We start from the raw sequence: 26,015 nt of genomic DNA on the forward strand, positions 1-26,015 counted from the left end.
TCCTCCACTCGGGATCGGGGCCTTCGACACCTCTTGCACCTGTAATGTTCCCCAAGATGAGATCGTAGGTGGGTTGGTCTACGCATTTTGCCACTACCTGCCCAGTATAATATGGCGTGGACACTAGAATACTGGCTTCAGGAAGGTACCTTACTGTGCTGTCTACCAGAGTGACGACCGACGCTTCCCCTGTAAGATCCTCGTCCTTCACCATGCTTCTACGAACCAAGACTGTATTAGCTCCGTTATCTCTAGGCACCAATATAGGACGGTCCCCTATTTGCCCAACCACCACTGGCATTGCTGCTTTCGACATGGGTGTTCCACTCACTGCCTCATTTTCCAGCGGCGTTTGCTCTCCTTTCAGCTGTGGAACTTCAGATCGCGTGACAAATTCTACCCTTGAGTCGACAACGCATGCAGCTGGGTCCTGCGTTCTTCATCGGCACTCATCCAGAGTATGACCCCTCCTCTTACAACCTTGACACACTATCTGTGTTTTTTGGGCAGCGCTACTAGTCTGACAGTCAGCTGCACGGTGTCCCACCTTGCCGCAGAGAAAACACCTCACTGGCGCCTTAGGTGCACCGCTATATGATTTTGGTTTTGCCGCATCTGTCTCTAAGGTCTTTTGGGTTTCCTCATTTGCCTTACTCAAATTTCTTACCCCTTGAGCCTCGAGGAATTGGTCTGCAGTGTCGGCAAACTCTTCCAATGAACACAACTTTCCTTCAGGAATAGCGCTAGCTTTCAGCTGCAGCACGCTAAAAATTGCTCTGTGACCAGCTTGTCACGCACCCCTTCAAAACACTTTTCTGTGTTTACATATCAAGCCACCCGTCAAAATAGTTGGTCAGCCTGAAGGAAAACTTCTTAGCGGTTTCCGAACCCTCAGGTTTCGCGGTGCGAAATCTCTCACGGAAACCCTGTGCCGTAAGCCTGAATCTTCGGAGAAGTGCCTTTTTGACTTTCTCGGAGTCCATGAAATCAGCAGCAGGCATCCTTCCAAACACATTCAGCGCCTCTCCGACTAAACACATGCTCCATGCCTTGGCCCATTCACTGCGCTCCCAGCCTTGCCCCAAAGCTACCTGCTCGAATCGTTGCAGATATGCATCCAAATCATCTCTCTTGTCATTAAAAGGAGCCATCAGCTTCCTTGGGCAAACTCTTGCCGGTCTAGGAGATTCTGTACCCACTAAGGAACGCTGATCATTGTTCGTCATCTCCTCATATCCTCCCGCGACATAATAATAATAATAATTGCTTTTGGGGGGAAGGAAATGGCGCAGTATCTGTCTTATATTGTTGGACACCTGAACCGCGCCGTAAGGGAAGGGTAAAGGAGGGAGCGAAAGAAGAAATGAGGAGCGAGGTGCCGTAGTGGAGGGCTCCGGAATAATTTCGACCACCTGGGGATCTTTAACGTGCACTCACATCGCACAGCACACGGGCGCCATAGCGTTTTTCCTTCATAAAAACGCAGCCGCCGTGGTAGGGTTTGAACCCGTGAACTCCGGATCAGTAGTCGAGCGCTCTAACCACTTGCGCCTGTTTCCACAAAATAAACTCCTCCCGTTCTATCTTTCTTTTCTCCTGTTCTGCCTCGCGAGCTCTTCTCTGCCTCGCGAGCTCTTTTCTCTTCTCGCTCTTCTGCCTCGCGAGCGTCTGCGCGTGCTTGCGCCCTTTCCTCTCTCTGCCTATCTGCCTCCTCTTTCTTCCTCTTTCCCTCCTCGTCATAGAGACGCATCGCCTCTTCCTTGCTTAACCCTAGCTTGAGCGCCAGTTCTAACGTTTCTGCCAAATCCATACTTTCTGCCGTCGAGAGATCGAAAAGATCCGAGACAAAGCAAAAAGAAAAAAGAGATGAATCCTGGCACCGGCTCGCCACTTATCTTTGTCACGGATCTCTCCGGAGAACACTCGGACCGAAAGAACGGACTAGGCGACTGGTGTATCCACACAAATGCACATTTAATACAGCCTACGTGATACACACACAAGAACACAAAACTAACAAAACACAAAACGCAAAGATTATAGCTACACACGACCCGGGCACACTGCTATCAGCGTCTACTACTAGCGTTCAGGCTCACGTTTGATTCGGTGTGGCTCCGGCGCTGTATGGATCCCGTATCCGGCGTCGAGGCGGTGTTCGACGTACTTCGGCTTGCGGCGTTCGACGCGCTTGGGCTGGCGTCGCTGGCTGCGTCGTACAAGCTCCAGGTCTAAGCGCCCGCGGAGGTGATGCCAGTGTTGTTGGCTTTAGGGGCACCACCCGGATTGGTGGGAACAGCGCTGCAGATACCCCAGGCCGTAGCAGGTGGTAGCGTCCTCCGTTGACTCCCCGGAACGGGCTCAGGCACGGCAGGAAGTCCACGATGCGTTGCCGTAGAACGCGAGCTCACCAGAGCAGTAGCCGGCGCCGCTCTCTTCCAGCCAAAGTGTCCCTGACCCGCTGGAGCCTCCGCTTCTCTGCTGTTCCCCCCCGTCCCTCGCTCTCACTCACCCTTTTATAGCCTCGGTGTTAGTCCATGTAAGCCTTCTCGTCGTCTTCTCTTCCCCACCAATCATCTCTCTCCACCCCACCGAATGCTTCTCAACCAATCATCTCTCTCCACCTCAACGAATGCTTCTTCCTCTTCTTTATTCTTCGGTTAATTCGCGTCGTCTTCCTCACACCTTTTTCCTTTAAAATTTAATTTAGGCTCCTTATTATATGTGACAAGGTGTCCTGCCCAAACCGATTTAATCCTCTAGATTTTGCCTACGACGACCTAACACGTGTTTGTTTCTTTCCAACTCTGCCGTCTTTCGTGCTCTTAACGTCACAACTATCATTTTTCATTTCATGGCATGCCGCGTTGTCCTTAACTTAAGCTGAACCCTTTTCGTTAGCCTCCATGTTCTGTACCATGGGTGAACGCCGGTAAAATAGAGCCGTTATAAACTTTTCTCTTTAGGGATATTGTTAAACAGCCATTCATGAGTTAATGGTTTAGATTTTAGGGCATTTAATGTCCCGAAGTCGCTCAGAATCTGAGGAATGCCGTACTTGAGATCTCCGGATAATTTCAACCGCCTGTGGTTCTTTAACGTGCGCTGCCCTCACAGAGTACACGTCCCACAATCATTTCGCCTCGATAGAAATGCTACAGCCGCAGATGAGAACGACCCGCAATATTCTGGTCAGCAGCCCAGCACTATAACCACTGAGCCACCGCTGAGGCCGTTCATGTTTCTCAGAGAACTTGCCAAAAGGGCTCCACCCCATTCTTATTCTGCTTGTTTCTGAGGTCACTGCCTGCCCTAAGACTGTCCGCACAGTCGCTTACCACTTGTAGCGACTCGCTACTAACTGTAAACTACTTTTCCTTTCAGAGATTGTTAATCATTACTTACGTTTTCTGAAAACATTTTGAGACCAACCGTTCTCCTTTTCATGGCCAAGTCATTTATCATGCTTTTGCGGTTTACCCATGAGTTAATTAGCAAGGCAATATCATCGGTTAAACATAGGTTACTGAAGTCTCAGTTGACTCTTATCGCACTCTTATCTTATGACTCTTATCTTAGGGCGCTGAATACCTGCTGTAACGAGGTGGTGAACAGGATTGGCCAGATGTGTCTCCCTAGTCGACACCCTTTCATAATAGAACCTTTAATGCTGGCTTGGTGGAATACTGTGGTGGTTTTGATGCTGTTGTATATATGTTCTAGTATTTTAAAAGAGGTTCACCTGCACCCTGACTCTGTAATGCCTTAATGAATGCGGAGGTATAGACCGGATCGAATGCTTTCTCATAATCAAAAGAAATCTGCAAACAGGTTTCGTTACATTCTGCGCATTTCTCTATCGTCTGATTGACAGGGTGAATGCGATCTCTTGTCGAGTAGCCTTTGCGAAATCCTGCCTGATAATTTGGATGATTGAAGTCCAAAGTTATCCTGACTCTATTAGGGATTACTTTCGCAGACACCTCGTAGTTAACAAAGAGTAAGCTGATCGGTCTATAACTTATGTCTCGACGTCCTGTTCGTTATGCATTACGGTGATGTTAGCGTTCTGCGAAACTGCCGGATCGCTAGAGGTCATTAGGTATTGCGTGTACAAGGTGGTTACTTTTCCTAGCACATTTTCACCACCGCACTAAGGCCTACCATAAAGGCTGTTAATAAACCTGTGACACACACACAACACCGCCCAACTTCACCTGATGTGTTTTTTTCCTGACCCTTACCTGCAGTGTTCCCTTTTGGAGTGTTCCTAAGGCATTCTTTCCTTCCTGACCCATTGTTGGCGGATGTCACATTGCTCTGCGCTATCGCCACTCTCATTGCCATCCTGAATACACTTACTACAGTACAGATTTGTGCACCACTCTTCAGCTACATTATCTATTTTATTCATATTGCTAACGCCATAGCACTCTTTGTCGCATAACGCATGCGTCTAATTTTTGACTCTGCTTAGCTGCTTTTTACCGCTTTTAGGCCTCCCTTCCATAGGTTGTTCCATATATCAATCTGGAGCCCCGGTTTCCTAGATAGTGATCAATTTCCTCCATATTAAACTTTCATATTGCCGCGAACATTGACTAAATTTGTTAGCTCTGCCAGTACTATTTTGTATGTGGGGTTACAGGCTTTCTTCTTTTGACATTTCCTAACCAAATATTTTGTCTGCTGAAAACGTTTTCCCGTATTCTGTCTAGCGATCCGTCCACCTGCTTCTACTGAGCATTCCGTAATTGGAGCTGTAAGACTATAGTTTAATACTTCAACATTAGGGTCGTCATCCTCAGAACCAAATACCTGTTCTCCAATGAGATCCTGTATTTCTCTGCTTGTTCTTGCTACTGTTAGGTCGTTATTGGGCTTCCGCCTAACTAGTTATTTCCAATTCCTCAAGTCTAAGCCAATTCAACACCGTACCATTCTATCGGCTCTGCAACGCACCTTTCTCATAGTCTCCACGTTGTGCACGATTAGGGCTCTTCAACGTGCAGTTCCTGTTCTCCCGTTTGCTTAAAAATGTATTCATGATCTGTAAATTGATTCTCTCTGTGAATTTCACTACAAACTCCCCCTTGTTATTCCTAGAGCATATGTCATATTAGCCCACTGTCTTGTCGCCAGCCTGTTTCTTGAATACCTAGGCATAGAGCTCGCCATCATATAGTGTAGTGTGTTTCTTCTTTCCTCACCGCCAATTCCGTGTCTTCATAGAAGCTTTCGACAATCTGGTCATCATAAGTGCATGTAGACGCGTAGGCGCGTACTACCTTCAGTTTGTGCCTCTGATTAAGGTAATTACGATAGCTGCCACTCTCTCATTAAGACTATACAATTCATCTATGTTGCCATATTTATCCTGAATGACGAATCGCACAGCTAGTTGTCGTCTGTAGGCTAATGCGCGATATCACAGTACGCGCCCGCCCTTAGGCAGTGTATTGCCACCTCGGTCGTTCAAACCTCACTAATCAATACGAGATCCCATTTCATGCCCGCAGTACCTCGAACAGCGCTGCTAGACTAGCTTCACTGGATAAAGTTCTGGAGGTAAACATTGCCAGGTTCGCATTCCAATGGCGGCCTCTCCGGAGGCAAAAATTCTTACCACCCTCTGCGAGGCAGATGTTCTCCTTCTTCACTGCCCTTTGCAGCTGACGCGTCCCTGCATCAGCGCTGCGTCTGCGAGCGGACAATTTCCCGGCAGCAGAAAACATCACTAGATTATCAGTGCTCTGCAAATAAAGTGTGGCTCAAAAAACACCCAAAGTTCGCGATGCGTTCATGATATTGGCAATGGCAGTCTGGTGCATCCAATGTTTGACTTGTTATTTTTCACCTGCCTAGTGTTGCCGGCGCCTTTATACAATCCTGGCAATCACTGCCACTATTTGGCTGAGTTTCTCCAATCTCTGCCACAAGCGTCGGTGCGATCATCAATTCCCTGCAATCTTGAGCCATGTTCGCCACATATATCAACTCTTTGCTACAACTGCCTCTGCCATTTAAAATGTTTCTATAATTACATAGGTTAGGCATCACTCATCCGCTATTAATAGGCTGGCTACGTTCTTTAAAGTTGCGCCATGTGTAAAATGCCACACCAACTAACGAAATTTTAACAACAGAGGGGAAAGTAAATCTGCGTTTAGAAGAATCATCACGATAGCTTAAAATTTTCGATATCGTAAAAACTGACTTCACTTCTCTAAGCAGTGTCATAGCTGTTTAAGCCTGTCTCATGAGTTTAGATATCACTGCCATGTAGTACTTACGCACCTTTGTGGATGGTAGTGCGAAGTCAGTGTTTATATAGAGTCTATACAACGAGATAAATCTTTTTATGAACGGCATTCTGTATGTTTTTACCTCCTCTGGCAAGAAAACAATGTTCTGTTTTCGCCAATCGAAGTTCAGTGAAATAATTTTACATAAATGGAAGGAAACTGCAAGATAAAATTAAAAGGTTTCCTTGAACTTGTGCACAAGACTTGAAAATGAAGTTGACTTGTCAAATACATAGTTCTTGAAAAGAATTGTTCGGAACAAAGCCGCAAATCAAATGTCATATAAAAAACACAGACAAAATAAGTGTAACAAGAACAGGAAAATAAATAAATTTTGTTCCGTGAAAAGCTTCCTTCTCTGGCACGATGTAGGAGAAAAATTATGTTTTACCCCAGCTGCGTTTCAAGGACATTATCCTTGGTGTGAGCGCTGCACATTCGTGGTGTGAGAGCACATTCCTGCCTATTGTGGAAACCCAAATACACAGCAGGGCCCTCCTATGCGTTTGTTTTACGGGGTTTCTGCAGGCCATTTCGTCCTGATTCTTCTCGCATGAGAAACTTCCACACCCTGCACAACTTTGCCCTCTCTGAAATCCGCTGGACAGACAAACTCGGGAAGATGACGTTGGCCAGCGGTATCCTGGAAGACCGGGTGGAGGGGGTAGGGCGCTACTGAACCCCTGGACTGATGACCCAACCCGGGATCCGCTCTGACCTTCAGTTTTTTGCAATTCAAGTTCGTTCTTTTTAGCTCTCTTTCTCTGTCTTCTGCTCTCCTGGCGTCTCGCTACTTTTGGCGGCGCATGAACGCTGTGTTCGAGACTGGATATACGCACCTATTTCTGGCCAGCCAACGAAAGTCCACCGGCACTCTGTCCCGCCAGTTACTTCTTTTCAGTCCCTCGCACCTGCTTTGATACGGTGCACATCGACTTGATAGGAGAGCTTACACCCGGCCAATGAAGCTGGTCTGAGAGCTTACACCTTCTCGGACAGGTGTATTCGTTGGCCGAAACCAGCACTGTACCTCGATATTTCGATATTTCTACTTCTGCCGTCGCTTTTGCTTTCCTTTCTACCTGCGCCCACTTTTGAAGTGTGTCTATATTCATTGCGGACCGCGGCAGACAGTCCAAGTTGCCTCTCTTTGTGGTAGTCCATCTAGGAACTACTTGCCTGCAAACCTCCGCATACCACGCTTAGACAAACCCCCAAGTGGAACTTTTCCACTGACACCTTAAGGACGCCCTCACCGCGCATGCCATATCAGAAAAGGGGGTTTCGCGCTTAGGGCTGACCGAATTGGGCGTACGCTGCGCCTTCAGACAAGTCTCCTTCTGCTCAATAGCTGAGCATGTGTATGGCACATCAATCCTGCTTCCTACTGACTTCTTTCAGCTTTCACTATCCCTAATAAGCTTTAAAAGCACACGTAGCTCCTCTGCGGTGTGTATCTATGCCATCAACCTCAGCCATCACGCCGAGAGGCACCTAGACCAATCTAAATCTCACCATCCTCACAACAGCTACTCACGTTTTTCTCCGTCAAACTCCCTCCGGAGCCACAATACTTGGGGTCGTCTCGCGTCTAAGAGCGCCTTGCAGCATCTCATATCATCGACATAAACGCCTGCGCTGCCTTGGTAGTCCTGAAGGGTCTTAAGCCAGCTTACCATGTAAACGGCTCCGTAACTCCTCAGCTTTCTGCTTCCCCCTCGTCCCTCATTGGCGCCTGCCCCTTACTCTCACCCGAAGCCGAGCTCTTTGTGGCAGCGACTTTCTGCAGCGACCTTTCTGCGCTGCGGGCCGCGCGAGGAAGACGTTTTTCGAGTCGGCTCGAAGATATCAGAATAGAACCTGCTTCAGCGGCCAGCAGTCGATTGGGTTCGGGTCCTGGCTCCGCTTTCGACCTACAAGCTGACTGGCCAGTGCTTAAATACCAATACATCCTCGAAATATGTTTCGTGAAAGCCTTAGCAACAGTGAATTGAACGCAATGTTTCCAGACCTCATATTGCAGTGCCATTTAGCTGTACCACAGTTCTCAAGAGTTGTGTGGCAGATGGTTGAGAACTGTTTTAGAAAGCCCAATGACTTGTCCGCAGGAAGAGGAACAGCGTTTCTAACAGCTGCCTCGTTACATGTGCCACACTTGCTTGCCGCGCGGGCAGAATTAATTGCGCGCCAAAGACGCCGGAAGACTGTAGGTGGTCACCTTTATTACAAGTGTTGGCCATTTGGAAACGCTCTCAGAGCCTTTGTAGACCTATGGCTGACGACGCGCTCCGGGCGGCTAGAAACGGAAGGTCTTAAAGATTATCACCGACATTAATCTCTACTGCTGAATTGTACTCTCGTCCTTCTCGTCTGCTGACGCGTCGGCTGGCGAAAAGCTGCTGGTGTGAAAGCAAAAAAAAAACGCCCTAAAACCTCAAAATAAATGCCAGCCTGGCGCAGGAAAACCAAAGCGCTCGGATATGCCAGCTACAATACACATGTCCCCGCTTCAGGCTGAAAGAAAATTTTGTTAGTGTGAAAACGCTATTCTGAAGGGTAAACAGAGAAGAAGGTGTCGCGATGGTCGTGGGTTCATGCCGAGCTAGGAATGTTTGTCGGTTTTTGCCAAGTGAAATAAATAAATAACAATTAATAAACAGCCGCGACTAAAGTTATAAACCACGGCTGCGTTAGCAGTTAAGCTTCACTGGCCACTGAGCGGGAGCACTAGGCTGCCACCAGAGCCGAACACGCCTCGTGTTTAACTGCAGCACACTCTCGCACTGTGCATACCACATCCTTTTTTAATCAACTAATACAACTAACACACCATTTATCGGAATTCGAGCTATGTGGCGGCAGTGATAGAGAGATGTGCGCTGCATGCGTTCGCGTAGAGAATGTTTTGGCAGAAAGACACTACAAATACGCGTTAGCGTTGACAACATTGTCGCAGAATTGCGGCGCTGGAGCATGGACCTCGGCGTGTATCCAGTAAATTGGCGTTGACGGTGAAGAAGTTGAAGACGCGTAAAAGTGGCTCCCTGTGGTAGTGTACACCTCAATCACGCCGGTGGCGTTCGGCTAAAAAACATATGCTTTCGCAGAATATTTTGTGCTAGCGACGCTAAACTCTCACTCATTTTTATCTTTCGAGAACACCGTTTACTCTGGCAGATTTCGACAGGCGAGAGGAGGCCCTAAACGTGCTTCCAGCTTCTCTGTTCTTTTTGACATCCAGCATAGCTCTATTCTCTGCCGTAAAAAGTGAAAACCTATGTGTATGCAGACGACATCGCCTATATTGCTTTTGAGAATGACATATACTCCCTGTATCCGTCATTACAATCATACAATTCAGGGCATGCCTAGCAGATGCCAGGTGCGGCCACCCTACTCCTGCAAGCGTCTTAACCTCAACCGCCCATGTAACTTTCTACCGCCCCTTGTTACTCTTGCCTTCTTTCCCTATCTAGAGTGTTACTTCAAAAGAGAATCGCTTTTTTGTTCTTCGCATTGCATGCCCTGCTTAAGCCCATTTCTTCCTCTTGATTTCGACTACGATGTTATTAAGGCGCATTTGTTTCCTGACTCACACTGCACTATTCATGCCTTCTAAACTTGCACCTATTATTTTCTTTCCATAGCTCGCTGCGCTGTCTTTAACTTAAGTTTCACTCTTTTTTTTACTTCCACGTTGTGCCGCTCAGATGAATTCAGGTAAGATACGGCTGGTATATACTTTTCCTTTCAGGTGTATTGGTAAACTGCCATCAAGCCCGGTGGGGTTATATAAGAAGCTTCACTATCTTGGCGGCCCCAAACAGAGCCGCTCACTGCCAAATGGGCCCCAGCGGTCTGCATGCTGCCCAGGCTGAGCAACGTACGTTGAGGCATGGCATACCACTCGCTTATAATGAACAATAAAATTCATGTACTTGCAGTATTAGAGTTCGTCTGTACATTGTTCTCTAAGCCACCTGCGTATAAACTTCGCCCGTTTCTTACCTTGAAGCCGGAGGCGTTGAGCCTGTTTGGGCTTTCCAAAATTTGTAGCTCATTCCGCTTTTGTGCCTAGACGCGAAGATTTCATCACTGCCCCACATATTTCGGCTCATAACTGTCCACTCATTTCTAAGTTGTGTGACGCTTCGCTCCATACCTCAAATTTTATCCTTCTTCGCAAACTAAGACATTGTTCAATGAAAACGTTTCTCGTTTGCATGCACCACGCATCTGTTTTGTGCAACCTGAGATCCTTGATTCCTTAAACGCCTGCCATTCGGATATTCTTCAGGTGTGCGAAAACCTACATATATTCAGGTTGTCTTTGAAATCTTGCCACACAAAGCAAAACTTTTTTGCTGTCTGGTGGCTGTATCGTTTGCTACAAGATTACTTCATGTTCTTCACGCTGATGTTGTCATTGCGAGGGATGCCTCAAAGCGTGAGAAAAAAGCAGGTATAGGTATTTTCCCTCCGTTCGTAGATTGCAGTCCGATTTGTTTGGCCCATTTTTTGAAGTGTTCTTGCTTTGGACAAGTTTAAAAATCTCTTTCACTTGCCATGCTTATAACAAATTCCTTATCCCAGTGTTCCTGTACAACGGCCTCAACGGATTCATAAGCACTCCGATTCATCAAATTTTTCAGACCTCCGGAAGCATGCTTATACTGTGATTTTAGATTCCTGGGCCAAGAGGAATTCGGTCCAATGAAGTGCAGATAACTTGCCGAAGGCACCTCTTCAAGACCCATTCATGAGTCTCCTCGCGACTGCGTGAAACACACAGCAGCCATATGCTATTGAAAGAATTCGCAGATTCAGAGCTTACTTCCTGTCTCAATTATCGCCGTCTTCTGTTCCCCTGGTGAAGCAATGAATGGCTATCGTACAATCTTGAGGTTTCTAGCAAGCCTCTGTATTGTCGCATACCTCCATTTTTTATACTTCTGCCCTTATAGCTCTGCTCTGGTGGTCACGCCTTTGTACCTATGCTATGCTGAACCCGAAATGATAGATCATTTGTTGTGGCACTGTCTCCGCTTCTCCTCTCTCCGAAGATGTATGCCAGAACACCCGTTTGGACAGCTCTATCAGAAATTACTGGGGTAGATATTTCTCTTAGAGCTTCTGCTCTTGGGCACAGCAGATGGAATGTGTTCTCTGCCATTCAAAATTTCCTTTTAGACACGAAATGGCTTCCATCCTAAAATTATTCTGAATTTCATCTTCTGGCTCCTCAGGTTCAGTATCCCTCTCTAATAAAACCATCCAAACGTCGGAATGTATTGCCCTCTTCACATTTTAGCTAGCTTATTTGACAACAATTCCTTAATTTTAATCCTTAATTTTAGTCCTTAGCTTTCCTTAATTTTAATCAGACAATAAGCATAAAAAGCTTTTTTATTCTGTATTCGAAAAAGCTTTTTGATAATCGGTCAGTGGCCGTCGTGTCCTGGCATATTCATCGCAGTGGTTACGCACCGTTTACCTCTTAAAGACAACAACAGCAGTAGTTTAACGCATTGGATGCTAGCCTGACTTCTGCATGGTCACGATTTTGATGTTCTTGATAAATCGGCTTCAGGTTCAGGAGTCGTAGCGGCATTGCCGCCAATAATACTTGTGCAGTTCTTCTCCGTGTGCCTGCTGGTGAGCTTGTTTTCAACTCCGTCGTTTTGCATGCGGACGTCGCAGGCCATTCTCAGTGTGACCAGGGCTTCAAATATGCCTTAAGTGGTATCACTGTCCTTAGCAAATGCGTACAATAAGAAACTTACAGACCTAAGCTCTTCAGCTAAGCAGAGTTAAAGGTCAAAACCTGTCGCCGTCTTGTCAAGGACCCAGAATCAAATACTGTCTGGTTCAAGCATATTTGTCTCCCTGAACATTTAGAATATTTTTACATATGTTAAGCCATTTGAGCTTGCTGAAAGGTTTCGGTACTGGAGAGTTTTAGAAATTGAGGAGACGCTTACTTTCAACCATGTCTTGTCTCTTACTGATGGCAACTGTCTAAAATTTGGACAACGTTCTTAGAGTTTGTGGTCTACAGTGGACGATTTTAGTTCCAGGAACGCCACCCTTATGCCTCTCTTCCCGCAGTGTTTGGCATATACGCCGTCACTCTTGGGCTCCTCGCTGTGATGACTGTCGGAGGTTAGGCCATAATACAGTGCGCTGTGCAGTGTCGTATGCTGATACGATCCTTCGTGGTTTCCTTGCCATGAGCGGCACTTTGCAGAAGCGCTTGATGGATGGAGGGCTTGATGGATGGGAGTGTGCGCGTCGCAGAACATAAGTGGGGAGAGAGGAGATACTAGAGTGAGGAGGAAAATTGATGTACAAAGCCCAAAACTGGCTTGGGAGCATGTGTCGGAGAAGAAGCAAACAAATTTAAAGAAGACTTTTAAGGTCCGCCTTAAGGGTATGACACGATATAGTAATCGGTTAATTCCCACGTATGAAGAACGTCATTCTTTACATTCATAAATCCCTGGGAGTCCTCATGCCCTACCTGGTGCAGTGGTGCAGCGGTTAAGCGATGCGCCACAGCCCTGTCATGGCATGTGCTCCCAGCTATGGGCTTTATGCGCCCCAGGTTGCTCTTTCCGAGCGACCAATCATTAATTTAAATGCCCCCTCCCACGGTTGCAGTTCTGCCACGGTAGAGGGGGACGAGAGTGGCATGCCTGCGAACCCTGCACTCGTGTCCGGCTCTTAACAGGTTGTGGATGGTCGGTAGGACTGTGAAGTGAACTGTGAGGTCTTCGTTACTGTGACAGAAGTGATTTCACCGCGGAGTTGGGCGAAGGTTAGACTCACACGTGATGACAACAACGTGATGGTGGTCCTTTCTTTAAGGAGCAGAACGAACTACAGTGGAGATTAGGCCTCAGCAGGCCCGGCGTGCGCTCGAACAGCACAAGCCTCACGACCCATAACAAACAGGCCAGACTAGGGTAAAGCAGATTAGGGTATAACCACGGGTTGACGCCTGGCCAGCGTCATGACGTCTTAAACCGTTGGTTGCCGACCTCTTTATAAAGTTATTCCTATTCTATCCTCGGCGTCAAAAATAATCAACTTTGTCTAGAAAAGAAATAGAGCAGATGAAAAAAGCAGATGCAGCAACGATTTGAAGTGCATTAAGTTCTGAGAAGGTGTAAGAAAACTCAGTATGTGAGTTGCAAGGCGCAATCTCAAAATCGTAACCATAGGACTGAGGAGTTAGGAATCATGAAAACAATTCATGCTTTTGCGTTTGTTAATGCTGTGACAGTGAGGAAGCCTGAATAATCTATCAAAATGAAAAAAAGCATAGTTTTAAAGGGATTCCTTTATGCTTATGGCGCATGCTTGTTCAAGATCTCATATGGCGTAACGGTATCCAATGTTCGATTAAATAAATGTAACATAAGCAAATTTTTGTAGTGTGGATTTGCGTTCCCGAGGTTACGCCTAAAACCGAGTGCACCGTTCGCTAATGCTGAAAAGATATTAATATGATAATGCCAAGTCCGACCGAAGATGAATCCAAGGGACTTGTTGGTTCTATGCTATAGGGTATCGATATTAATGACGTAAGTAGCAGAATTTGGAGTCCTGCATTAAGCTTAGTTTTGCAATCATTTAGAGAGGTTTGCCAGAACACCAAGTAGTCGCCCAATCAAGGTTTGGAGGGAATTTGTGAATGTCGTTAATAGCTTAAGTTATGTAACAGTTATCCGGGAGTAACCTGATTCCAAGTGAGAAACACGTAGATTACTGTTGAAACCTTTAAACAGCAGGGGACAAAGTTCGTTGCCCTGAGGGACTCAAGATGCTGCAGTGATAGAACTGTCCCAGCCACTTCCAGAGGTACTTTGATTTCTATTGGAGACGAACTCTTTAATCCGAGCTAGATAATGTGGCTCAATACTTTAATGTGTTAATTTTATTTGAAGCCTGCGCTGAAGAACGCGATTAAAAGCTTTGAAGAAATCGAAAACAATGCGTCAAACTGCTATCCTCAGTATACACTCCGCAATATATTGCATACTAAATCCAGGGTTGGCTGTGACATGAATAAGGCTTGCTAAAGCCGTGTTGGTATCTGAAAACGATAGAGTGCTTCTTAAGATAGCTATTGACATTAGTGCATATGATGCGCTGGAGGTGTTCATAATGCTGAAAATTGATGACATAGGATGAGAGTTAAGAGGAATAGTCTGATCACCGGATTTAAAAATTGGTATTACTTTTTCTCTAAGCTAGTCACGAGGAATAATACTAGATAACTGTGAAAAGAGTACTGAAATATTTCATACAAGTTCACCTAGGCATTTTTACATATCATATTATTAAAATGAAGATGAAGAGAGCTAGGAGCAATCATCAGGTTATTCAACAAGTCTAGATTGCTGATTTCACTAATGAATGCTTGTGGCATGAAAGTGTCTGAAAGCGGCTACAACGCAGGCGAAGAAATAATGTCTTCATATGATAACGCTCCTTGGAATGCATTGTTAAAAACCTGGGCACACTCACTTTCTGTCAGTGCTTTACCGTCTGCATTTATTACTATGAGGGTGTCGAACCGGAACCGATCTTGAACCCGAAAGCGAATCCAAACCATTATTTTTGCCTGGAACCACAAGTGATTTCATATTTATTTCCCCATCCTGGAACAGAATCCCAACCTGTATGATTCGGAGTAACCGTTCCGAATCAGCTGGGGACACGATTCGGCCCCACTTTTCTTGCAACTAGGAACACTTTTTTTCAGTCAAAATGATATGTATTACCTTACATAATTAGATACCGAAAGCTGCGTGCGCTAGGCTGGGCGAAAATGGCCCCTAATGCACGACAGCTTGATTGTAGGAAGTTTTATGTCTAGGAAAATTAACTATTTGGCCTTTCTATAGCGCGCTGTCCGCTAGTCTAAAGCATTTTACGCCAGACTGATGATAAATCTTGAAATTATTAGATTCACATGTTAGCTGACAGTTTAAATCTAATTGTGAGCTCTGCTCTAACGCATAAAGCACCGCCTGGGAATAGCTTCAGTTTATTTGGGCCATGTATCATAATTATATAAAAGAGGTGCAAAGCCCCAACCAGATTTGAACGAAAACATCTTCGACGGAAGTCCGTGTGGTTCGGTTCTTGAGATAGTTGAGAGAAAACTGACGGCAACCAATATCTTTAACTTTACCCAACGATTCCAGACCAACTCGGTCCCTTCTTCAGGGGTGACTAAAGTGTGCCAGCAGCAGGGGGTTGCTGCCTTTGCTCTCCCTTTGTAAGCACGTGGCGCAGTCCTCTAACGTACGCGGAGGAGAGCGTTCCTGGAGCCCTATTCATCGCCGTCTTTGTGAGCCGGATGTGCCATGACTCCACATGTCACCTCTTGAACAGGTTTGGCTCCACGGCCAAGACGCTCACCTCCTCGAAGGCTATCGGGTGGACGGCCTGCTCGCAGTGTTCGGCGATGGGGTTGGATTCGAAATTCATTAGCCCGATGTCATTTATGCGTTGCCTTTATCTTTGGTGGCGGTTTTTTTTCGCCGATGTATGAAGCCGGGCACTTTGTGCATGGGATTTTGTAAACGACACCTGGTTGTTTTTCTCTGGGGACGCAGTCTTTCAGTCGTGGTAAGAAGTGGCTCATTGTCGAAACAGGTTTGTGCGCCACGTGGATTCCGTGTTTTCCGAGAAGCTTCCGAGTGCGTCACTGGTTCCCCTCACATATGGAGGCACAACGCGCGCGCGTTTCAGTGTTTCATTGTTGGCTGGTCCCCCTGTCCTCCGAGCTTGACAGCGACAAATGCATGGAATAAAGCCACGTGTTTAGCCATTCTTCTGTAGGTCGGCTAGAATGGTGGCTTCTGCTTTTTGTAGCGTGAGCCATGGTGGTCGAGATTGAGCAGTTTCGCGTGGCTCCTGGAGGGCCGTGCTGCGCATGCGCGAGGAGCAGTGACGTCACACGGCGCACAGCTGGCAGGCCGGAGCCGCCGCCACGCGCGCCTCGGCGGTCTGCGCGTTCCAGGGGAGTGACGACATAGCCACGGCAAACGCACTGGCGCCAGCGCGTGCCAAGCTGTGCGCCCCCGTTGTACAGTAGCCAAGTCTGACGCTGCGCCGGAGCCGCTTGATAGCTCCTCTCATTTTGTGCACATGCGCATGTTATATATATAGCGGGGCCTTTGGAAGTGTGGTATAGCCATGGAGAAAGAGAGAGAAATTGCTGCTTAGCCGCTCAGCTTATCTCGCGCCACGTATATCCTGGCATAGCCGAGCTAAGCCACTGCTAGTTTTTCTCCGCTTCGCAGGAGCAGATTGTCTTTGCTCTCCTCAGGACACAGAAGACAGCGGATCCGTTGTCTCCTCTCTCCTGAGAAGAACGAAGACAATCTGCTCCTCCGAAGCGGAGAAAAAAGCAGAAGCCACCGTTCTCGCCGACCTACAGAAGAATGGCTACGCACGTGGCTTTATTCAACGCTTTGGTCGCCGTCAAGCTCGGAGGACAGGGGGGACCAGCCAACAATGAGACATCCAAACGCGCGCGTGTTGTGCTTCCTTATGTGAGGGGAACCAGCGAAGCACTCGCACGCATTCTCCGAAAACTCGAATCCACGTGGCTCACAAACCTGTTTCGACAATAAGCCGCTTCTTACCAAAACTAAATTATCGCGTCCCCAGAGAAAACAACCGGGTGTCGTTTACAAAATCCATGCATCGGCGAAACAAAAAAGCGCCACCAAAGATAAAGGCAACACATAAATGACATCGGGCTAATGAATTCTGAATCCAACCCCATCGCCGACACTGCGAGCACGCCGAACACCCGATAGCCTTCGAGGAGGTGAGCGTCTTGGTCGTGGAGCCAAACCTGTTCAAGAGGCGACGTGTGGAGTCATGGCAGATTCGGCTCACAAAGGCGGCGATGAATAATAGGCTGGCGTCATTTTTCTCTCAACTATCCCAACCAGATTGTGCAACATTTACTTTCCGAGGCATTCGCTGCCTCAGAAAGCGGATACGAAATGATACGCGCGATAATGGCTTAGTGCCTGGGGCGCTCGTCTGTTGTCCGAAAGGTCCCGGGTTTGTCCCCGACCACAGTGATCCCTTACGCTCGATTACTGATCCGGAGTTCCCGGGTTCGAACCCGACCACGGCGGCTGCGTTTTTATGGAGGAAAAACGCTAAGGCGCCCGTGTGCTTAGCGATGTCAGTGCACGTTAAAGATCCCCAGATTATCGAAATTATTCCGGAGCCCTCCACTACGGCACCCATTTCTTCCTTTCTTCTCTCACTCTCTCCCTTATTCCTTCCCTTACGGCGTGGTTCAGGTGTCCAACGATATATGAGACAGATACTGCGCCATTTCTTTTCCCCCAAAACCAATTATTATTATTATTATTATTATAACTGTGACCCCGGTTCGATCGCGGCTAAATGCAAAAACGCGCGTGTGCTGAGCGAGATGAGAGCACGTTGAGGAACCCGTGGATTATCGGAGTCCTCCAATACCGCGTCCCATATAACCCCCGTGTAGCTTCGGTACTTTGAACCCCAGTTAATAATACTGTTATTACAATACAGGCAGCTTAATCTACCGCGGTTGTTTTTTGCAGCGCGACGGAAATAAGCACGGAAAGATGGACTTGTGGCCGCTGTAGAGATAGTTGAAAGAAAGGAATTAAATGCCAACTAAACAAATCGATAATGCGAAAATGCATACGCTCTGTGGTACATAAATAAGTTTACGCAATTTAAACAGCTTATTAAGTACAGAACTGACACTTTTGTAATGAAATGTACCAGTGATGAAATGATTTTGAATAATGCCAACGCGTTTAGTTCGCTCTGCCTAAAAAAATAAATTCCGGTAGCTTGCGGACCCTTCGTCATGGTGTTGTCAACCGGATGAATATTGAATTCTCTGTCGAGCCGCTTATACCTGCTTTTCGCAATACGCGTTCTTTGTGTCTGGCACGAGCGGCTTATGTTTACTGGCGTTATTTTCTAGAACTCTAAGGAGACGGCACAGGTGGACCATTCACAGTCCTCATCGGGTGCATTGAATCAACTGGTTTTAGCGCCAATTTTCGGCAAACAATAAAAAAATGTCTTAAAACCGCGATGAACTTTATGCAGAACGTGATGGCAAAAAAAGGATTATTATGAAGCAGAATTTACCTGATGCATTCCAAAAAATTCTTAAAATGATATCTGCCAAAAAAATGGCATGCGATGTGATGCGATAAATCATGGTTAGCACTAATTATTGTACGTGCATTTAGATTTCACACTTATCCCATATTTCGTCTTCCAAATGTATTTTTCCGCTGCTTCTCTGTAGGAGCTCGCCTCTGGAAGATGGAAGCCTTCTTTAGGCTTTAGCTGGGTGGCCGAGCGTAGGCGGGAGATGTATTTCACCGGCGGGCCCCCTAAACGGTACCAAAAGTGCGGTGGTTGCGGAGGGTTATGTGTGAAGGCCTACTAAAGAATAGATGAAATTAGGCTGCTGGTCCAGGTTCGTAGATGTGAGATGCATTTTTACTGGTGGGTGCCCGAAGGTGAATCAATCAGGACTGTTTCTGTAGGGTGGTGGTGGGTTGTGGACAAAGGTCTTCAGTTAGATTTAGCTGCGGATGGGTTGTTTTGTAGGCCTTATGTCTATATTGCCTCAAAAAATTATGTTAGAGATGGGTGGGTTTTGGGTGAAGGCTAGGAGTTGGGAGATTCACTTTTAACAGTGGTGCCCGAAAGGACACCAATCGATGGCTGCTTCCGGAGGCTGGAGGGTGATAGCGGGTGGTTAGTGACTTGAGGTTTTCTGGAAGCAAGACGTAGTGGCGGCTGAACGTTTATCGTAGGTTAAGCTTCTTTAGGGTCGAGGTGATTGAAGGTTGTGATTGAATAATCGTAGTTCGTGCTTAAATTTTTTTCTGTGAGTGCCCGGATATGCGCTCATCGTAATATTCTTCAAGGGTGGAGGATTCTGTCAGCAATTTTTCAGCGAAGGCTGCACAGTTGAGCCCACTTATAACGATCCTGACGGTTGTGCTGATTGCGTTCGTTGTTTTCGAGGTTCATACTTTGTGGACTTCCCATGTTAAAGCCAAAAATGCGAAGTCACACAGGGTAAATCTGTTATGCACGTGTGTTTATTCAAACTAGACGCTACTGCAGCGCTTTCCAAGCTCCACAGAGCAGTTACGTGCCCCTCACCGATAGAATTGCTGCCAAAAAGATGCTTTAGGAACGCGATATGTATAACTAATCGCGGTGCAAGCCTACACGGCAGCCGGTGGCAGGCTGGTCTCCCCGTCATCGTGAGCAGCTTCCTGGCACTTGAACTGTGTTCGTAAAACGCGTACTATTATTTTCGTAAGTGTGCGGCCCTCCGGTGTCGGCGTCCTCACGTGCACCAGCGAAGTCATCCCAGGCGACATTGACGACGCTTTTCCACAAATAAGCATGCGCTTGATAACATGAGTGTTCGACCGCGTCCTTCTTCATTCCTACTCCACCGTAGCAACTCTTGATAAACGAACGCCGTAGTCAGTTTTAACTACGCTGACTTATTCCATGGCAGGGAACAGTCACCCGAACTGAGACGTCGGCACCTTGGCAGTCAATGGCTGTCATTATGCACTGGTTACGGGGCGCCGATAAAATACATCGACCACATCAATTATACCGATGCAATGTGGCAGGTCCCGCTCGTTGAGTTTGTTGGCAAAAACAGTCCGAAAAGGCAGAACATGGTGCGTCACACGCTTTTCCGGAAAGAGCAGAATGCTCCAAATTTTTTTCATGGCACTCGGCAAAAAAGTCACAAATGTTTGCCTAGTTGCAGACGCACTGATCAAAAGGTCACGCATCGTCCAGTGTTTTGTGTCATGCGCACAAGCATGTAGCTACCAAAGCACTGCACCTTGCTAGTCTTCCCTAGGACACACGGCGGCCACTAAACCCTGTCTTCCATGCTCGTGCATGCATTGAAAGACAGTAACTCGAGGCTTACTGCACTTATCATCCGCTTCTTTCAAGGTATGCGTTTTCGACGGCCGCATTTGGCAAGAAGCTTCGTCGGCCTCCCATAGATCACGTAATTTTTTCTTCTGTTGCGTTTTTTTGGCGGGGGGGGGGTTGCGTTTTTTTTTTAGAAAGGGATAGAGGTGTTGTCACGGGGACTTGCAGGTGCTCGCCGCTCTCCGCTCCTGAGAGAAACGGAAGTTTTACACTCCAAGGCTGAGTTTACAGCGTCTCCTCGTTCGCCGTAACCGAGTTGTGCGGCCGTACTTCTTTGTTGTATCTCAGATGCTATGATATTGCTCTAATACATGTTTTGACCGTAGATCCGTCTTTGTTCGTAATAAGCGAGCGCGCTTTAAAACTGTGGCTCTTATAAGTGGACTCGACTGTATTAGCTTTGTATTAACCATCCACGGGGCACAACGGAAGCCTACAGGCGTTAGCAGAATCGCTGTTTAGGTTAAGGTGTCCACCGTGAAGCGACAAAGTCAAGGGTGCGTTCCTTTTTTAAAACTAACCAGTGGGACTCACTCCCACCATTCAGTTTATCCCGACAACGGGAAAGAATGAAAGTACACAGGCACCCTTCGCCTCTATCGAAACGCGGTCGCCGAGTTCAGGTTCGAATCGTACCCGAACGCTCTAACAACTGGACCAACATGGCAGGCTGAGCTCGTACTATGTTGCCAAACTATCTAACCCCAATACTTGCAGGCACCTTCCATAAAGCTACGGCCTTCTGAAGCCTTCTGAAGCAAAAAAAATATCAGGATTGCACATAATTCCGCTTAAGAGCGGAAATGCCAAAGCGTTTCTCTTTCCTGTTTTTCTCGCTCAGTTTTTCATAATTTTCGTATTTTTGTTGCTACACGGGCAGCAAAAACAGTGCGCTAAAAATCTATTAACCTCAGTACGAAGCGACCGGAGGTTTTTTTTTCTAAACTAAGTCTCACCAACTAAAATGCAGGACTAGAAACCGAACGCAACAGATAATATAACTATGGAATGACAAATGCCCTAAATCTCTGATGCACATCACTGCTGCGCAGGAAGCTTGATGGTGTGCCTCCGGTAACACAAAGCATATAAATAACGATACAAAAGTAACTGTGCCCTGCCGGAGACGTATAAACAGATTACTCAGCAAACTTACTCATTTATTAGAATCCCCAAACCTAATATACGTAGCTGCCAACCACCACCTTGAAAACCACCACCTTCTCTTTTTTTTCCTTTATCGTTGGAGTTTTCTTCACCACAAAGAGCACCTGTTATCCTCCTCTTTATACATTGACGAATTCGTTGAGCAACCGAACGCCTCCGCAAAGTAACCGGAATTTTGCATGGAGATATTAACTCTGGAAAAAAAACGAAAAGTATGCAAGAATATTTCATTCGGTGTTTTTTCTGCATCAAGATCCGAAAAAAATTCCTCCCGATACTTTAAAGAGGTCGAACATTCTACATTTTTTTTAATGAAACTTGCAAACTTATATGCTTGGCAGTCTAAATATACAACTACGAGGTGAAAGTGACGTCTTGAAGCAACCTGCGTGACAAATGCATTGACAAGAGAAATGTTCATTACGCCTCTAGGCAGGGGGGAAATTAAAGTGTTTGGAGTTTTTTGTGTTTGCTAAAAATTTTTTGTGGCACTTCTACGTCCGGAGAGATTAGAGTCCTGGAACTGCATTAGATTCACCTTCTTTCTGTGCCGTGGCGTCATCAGACTGGACTCACGTCAATGATCGCGGGAATCATTCGTAGTCGTATGAGGGTCAAAGACAGCGCAGCCTGTGCCGTGTAATCTAGCACTCAGACTAGGCACGCCGCCAAAAAAATTAAGTCATCGCCGATGGGAACTTCGATTTGTTTTTTTACTCGTAGGCATGCATCGCTGAAGTGTTGCAAGTGATATGGAGAAAGTGATAAACCAATACGCAGCTACAGTACTTTCGTGCCACTGTCCGCACAAGTAACGAAAAGCTCCAAATGTGAATGTCGGCCTTGGGAAGTAAAAAGACTATAACAGGCACGACGCTTCCATCTAAAATAATTTGCTGTAGGTGTAGTACCAGCTTTGCATAGGCCACTTTGATGGAAAGGACGGACATGGTTATACATATTTTTTTCATGACATAAAAATTTAGGAACAAAAACGCTAAGCCACTTACAATATTATTACGGGGTTAGTTCAGTAGCAGAAACGATGGGCCACACACAGAATACACACCAAAACCCAAGTCAGTCAAGCAGTCGGCACAACAACTTTTTCTTCACTTCGCGACTATGTACCATAACACTACTCTCCCTCCGCCCCGCGGGAGAAGGCACAGTCCTTGGGCTGCCTAGGGCGGTGGGTGCGAGTGCAAGGGTTGTAGATGTGCGCCGTGCACAAGCTGTGCGGAGGGGCACGCGGAAGGAGAGTTGCCCTGAAGCAGGCGCATCATGAAGCTGGGCAAGTACTATGGTGCGAAGGGGCGTCGGGACGACGAGCATGAGCTCGGGGCCGTCAGGGTGCACAATGCGACGGTACAGAGTATCGTGATGCAGCACGAACAGGCTCAGAGCAGGGTCGGAAGGGGCGCTGCGGAGGCAGTCGATTATGGGGCGCAGAAATGGATCATGGCACTTCAAGTCACCGATGTGTAGGAAGTTTGAGACGGAACAAACACAATCGTCGGTCTTATTGCTGTGGGAATCAGGAGGACCGACAAGATGGCGGGACAAACAGTCAGCGTCTTGGTGCAACAGGCCGGACTTGTAAACAACACCAAATACGTAATCCTGCAAGTGCAAGGCCCAGCGACCCTGTGTTCTTGTGGGGTCTTTAAGAGCGAAGAGCCAACACAAGGCGTGGTGGCCCGTAACTATGCAGAAGAGCCTCCCAAACAAATATGGGTGCAATCATGTTAACGCCCAAAAAGTGCCAGGCACTCGCGCTCAATAATGGGATAGTTAAGTTCCGAGGAAGATAGTAGGCGGCTGGCGTAGGCAATGACTCGATAGTGGTCGTGCTGGTGCTTTCGCATGGATTGCGAAAATACCATGGCCACCGGCGTCGGCTCGAAGTTCCGTCTCCCCAGAAGGGTTTAAATGGGCCAGCACAGGTGTAGCAGTGAGGGCCGCAACAAGCGCGGAGCTTGGTAGAGGCCCAAGGAGAAAGGCACATCTTTCTTCAGGAGGGTGGTAAATGGACGGGCCATGTCGGCGAAGTTCGGGATAAACCGGCGGAAATACAAGCAGAGCCCGAGGAAACTGTGCACATCACTCGAGGATTGGGGGGTGGGGAGTTCGCGAATGGCACAAAAGTTGTCAGGGTCGGGCTTGACCCGAGAAGCATCGATTAAGTGCCCGAGAACCTTAATTTGGCGTTGGCGAAGCTACACTTCTTGGAGTTGACTCGGAGACCGGTGCGGCGGAAAACAAAAAGGACAGTAGAAAGACGGTGAAGGCTGGGGAGAAAACTACAACGTCATCTAGGTAACACAAGCACGTAGTCCATTTGAAGCCATAGATGAGCATCAGGCGATCATCGACCTCTGATCTAAGCAGATCACGCTTTCGGCGGACAAAGCCATCGCTTCGATGAAAACTGGGGAAAATCACGTTGCCCTGAGTGTCCTAGAGCAAGAAGTGAGCGTCCCACCCCGATCAAGCGTTATCGTGACCGTAAGCGCCACGAAAGCTATTAACGCTGAAGCCATCATCGAGGGGAACATGCAGTTGCTTCTAGACCCAGGAATCAGCATCGCAGGGACATCGCACATTTCCGCAATGGCCAGGCCGAAGCACTGCTGAATAACTTCAGCAAAGAATACCGGCACATTAACAGAGGAACGACGATTGCTTTTTTCGACGAAATATTTGACGTACGAGAATCCTTCGCCCTCTCCGACCCCTCCGCAGAAGAGTCGCCTGACCAAGAGAACTCGCCCACTTCCGGCATCAACCCAGCCCTGCACCTGAACAGACAAGACCAGATCCGCAATCTGCTTCAAAGCTACAGTGAGAGTTTTTCGACATGGCCGAAGATGCGACAGACGCCAATTGCCAAGCATCGCATTATAACGGATCAACACGTCAGACCTCTCCGTCAAAGCCCCTACCGTGTGTCACCGCGAGAACGACAAGCCATCCGGGACAAAGTCGAAGAAATGCTTTGCGACGACGTCATCCAGCCTTCAAACAGCCCATGGGCGGCACCGGTTGTTCTAGCGAGACATAAAGACGGCGCACTTCGATTCTTCGTGGATTACCACTGCTTGAACAACAAAACAAAGAAAGACGTCTACCCCCTCCCCCGCATCGTCGACACACAAGACCGCCTCTGCAACGCCAAATAATTCTCATCGGTGGACCTCAAGACCGGCTACTGCCAAATTGAAGTCGACGAAATAGATCGCGAGAAGATAGCATTCATCACTCCGGATGGCTGTTTGAGTTCAAGGGGATGCCATTTGGTCTCTGTTCCGCACCAGCGACGTTTCAGCGAGTGATGGATACAGTGCTGGCAGGCCTGAAGTGGAAAATTTGTCTGGTATATTTAGATGACGTCGTTGTCTTCGCCTAGAACTTTGAAGATAACCTCAAAAGACTTCGAACAGTACTAGACGCAATCAAGTCGTCTGGCCTAACCTTGAAAGCAGAGAAATGCCACTTTGCCTACGAAGAGCTGATGTTTCTAGGCCACATCGTTAGCAAGGAAGGAGTACGCCCAGACCCAAAGAAAACAACTGCTATTGAACAGTTTCCACCGCCGGCCGATAAGAAAGCAGTGCGCAGATTTCTCGGACTGTAGCATATTACCGACGATTTGTGAAAAACTTTTCGCGCATCGCCGAGCCTCTGATCCAACTGACGAAGGCAGACGTGCCGTTTAAATTGGAAGCGCCGCAAGCAGAATCCTTCAAGGAACTTCAGCGTCGTTTACAGTCCCCACCGATCCCTGCGCATTTTGATGAAAACGCCGATACTGAAGTTCATACCGACGCAAGCAGCGTGGGACTAGGCGCCATCCTCGTTCAAAAAAGCGACAGGCTGGAAAAAGTCATCGCATACGCTAGCCGTTCTCTTTCCAAGGCCGAGGCTAACTATTCAACAACAGAGAAGGAGTGCCTTGCCATCATCTGGGCAACGTCGAAATTCCGCCCCTACCTTTACGGACGACCGTTCAAGGTGGTCAGCGACCACCACGCGCTCTGCTGGCTTGCCAATTTGAAGGACCCTTCTGGCCGACTCGCTCGATGGAGTCCGCGTCTCCAGGAGTTTGACGTCACCGTCGTTTACAAGTCCGGACGCAAGCACTCTGACGCCGATTGCCTCTCACGAGCCCCTGTAGATGCACCGCCGCCGGACGACGATGAGGACGCCTTTTTGGGACCCTTCAGCCCCAGCTCTTTTGCTCAGCAGCAATGCTCAGACCCCGACCTAAAAGGCCTCATCCAGTACCTGGAAGGCAAAGTTTCTTCACCCCCCACTTCATTCCAGCGAGGACTGTCTTCCTTCTGTGTGCAGGATAAGGTCCTTGTGAAGAACTTTAAAGCGAGCACCTACCTACTTGTCTCCGCGAAGAAGTTCTACAGGCTTCACACGACGAGCCGACAGCTGGACATCTCGGGTTTATTCGCACCCTACGCCGCATTTAAGACAAGTATTACTGGCCCCGACTGT

At 47.4% G+C, this 26,015-nt stretch overlaps 1 protein-coding gene across 1 annotated transcript in view; it reads right to left on the bottom strand.

The window, feature by feature from the left end:
* Window positions 1–21,478: 21,478 nt before the first annotated feature.
* The window catches only part of LOC144103825 (endothelin-converting enzyme 1-like), a 176,128-nt gene continuing 171,591 nt past the window's right edge, over window positions 21,479–26,015 (bottom strand). Inside the window, exon 20 of the mRNA XM_077636526.1 lies at window positions 21,479–21,700. Coding sequence (XP_077492652.1) covers window positions 21,595–21,700 — 106 coding nt within the window. The 3' untranslated portion in view covers window positions 21,479–21,594. The remainder of the gene's footprint in view (window positions 21,701–26,015) is intronic.

Source organism: Amblyomma americanum, chromosome 9 (assembly GCF_052857255.1).
Source record: "Amblyomma americanum isolate KBUSLIRL-KWMA chromosome 9, ASM5285725v1, whole genome shotgun sequence".
In the NCBI taxonomy this organism is placed as follows: Eukaryota; Metazoa; Arthropoda; class Arachnida; order Ixodida; family Ixodidae; genus Amblyomma; species Amblyomma americanum.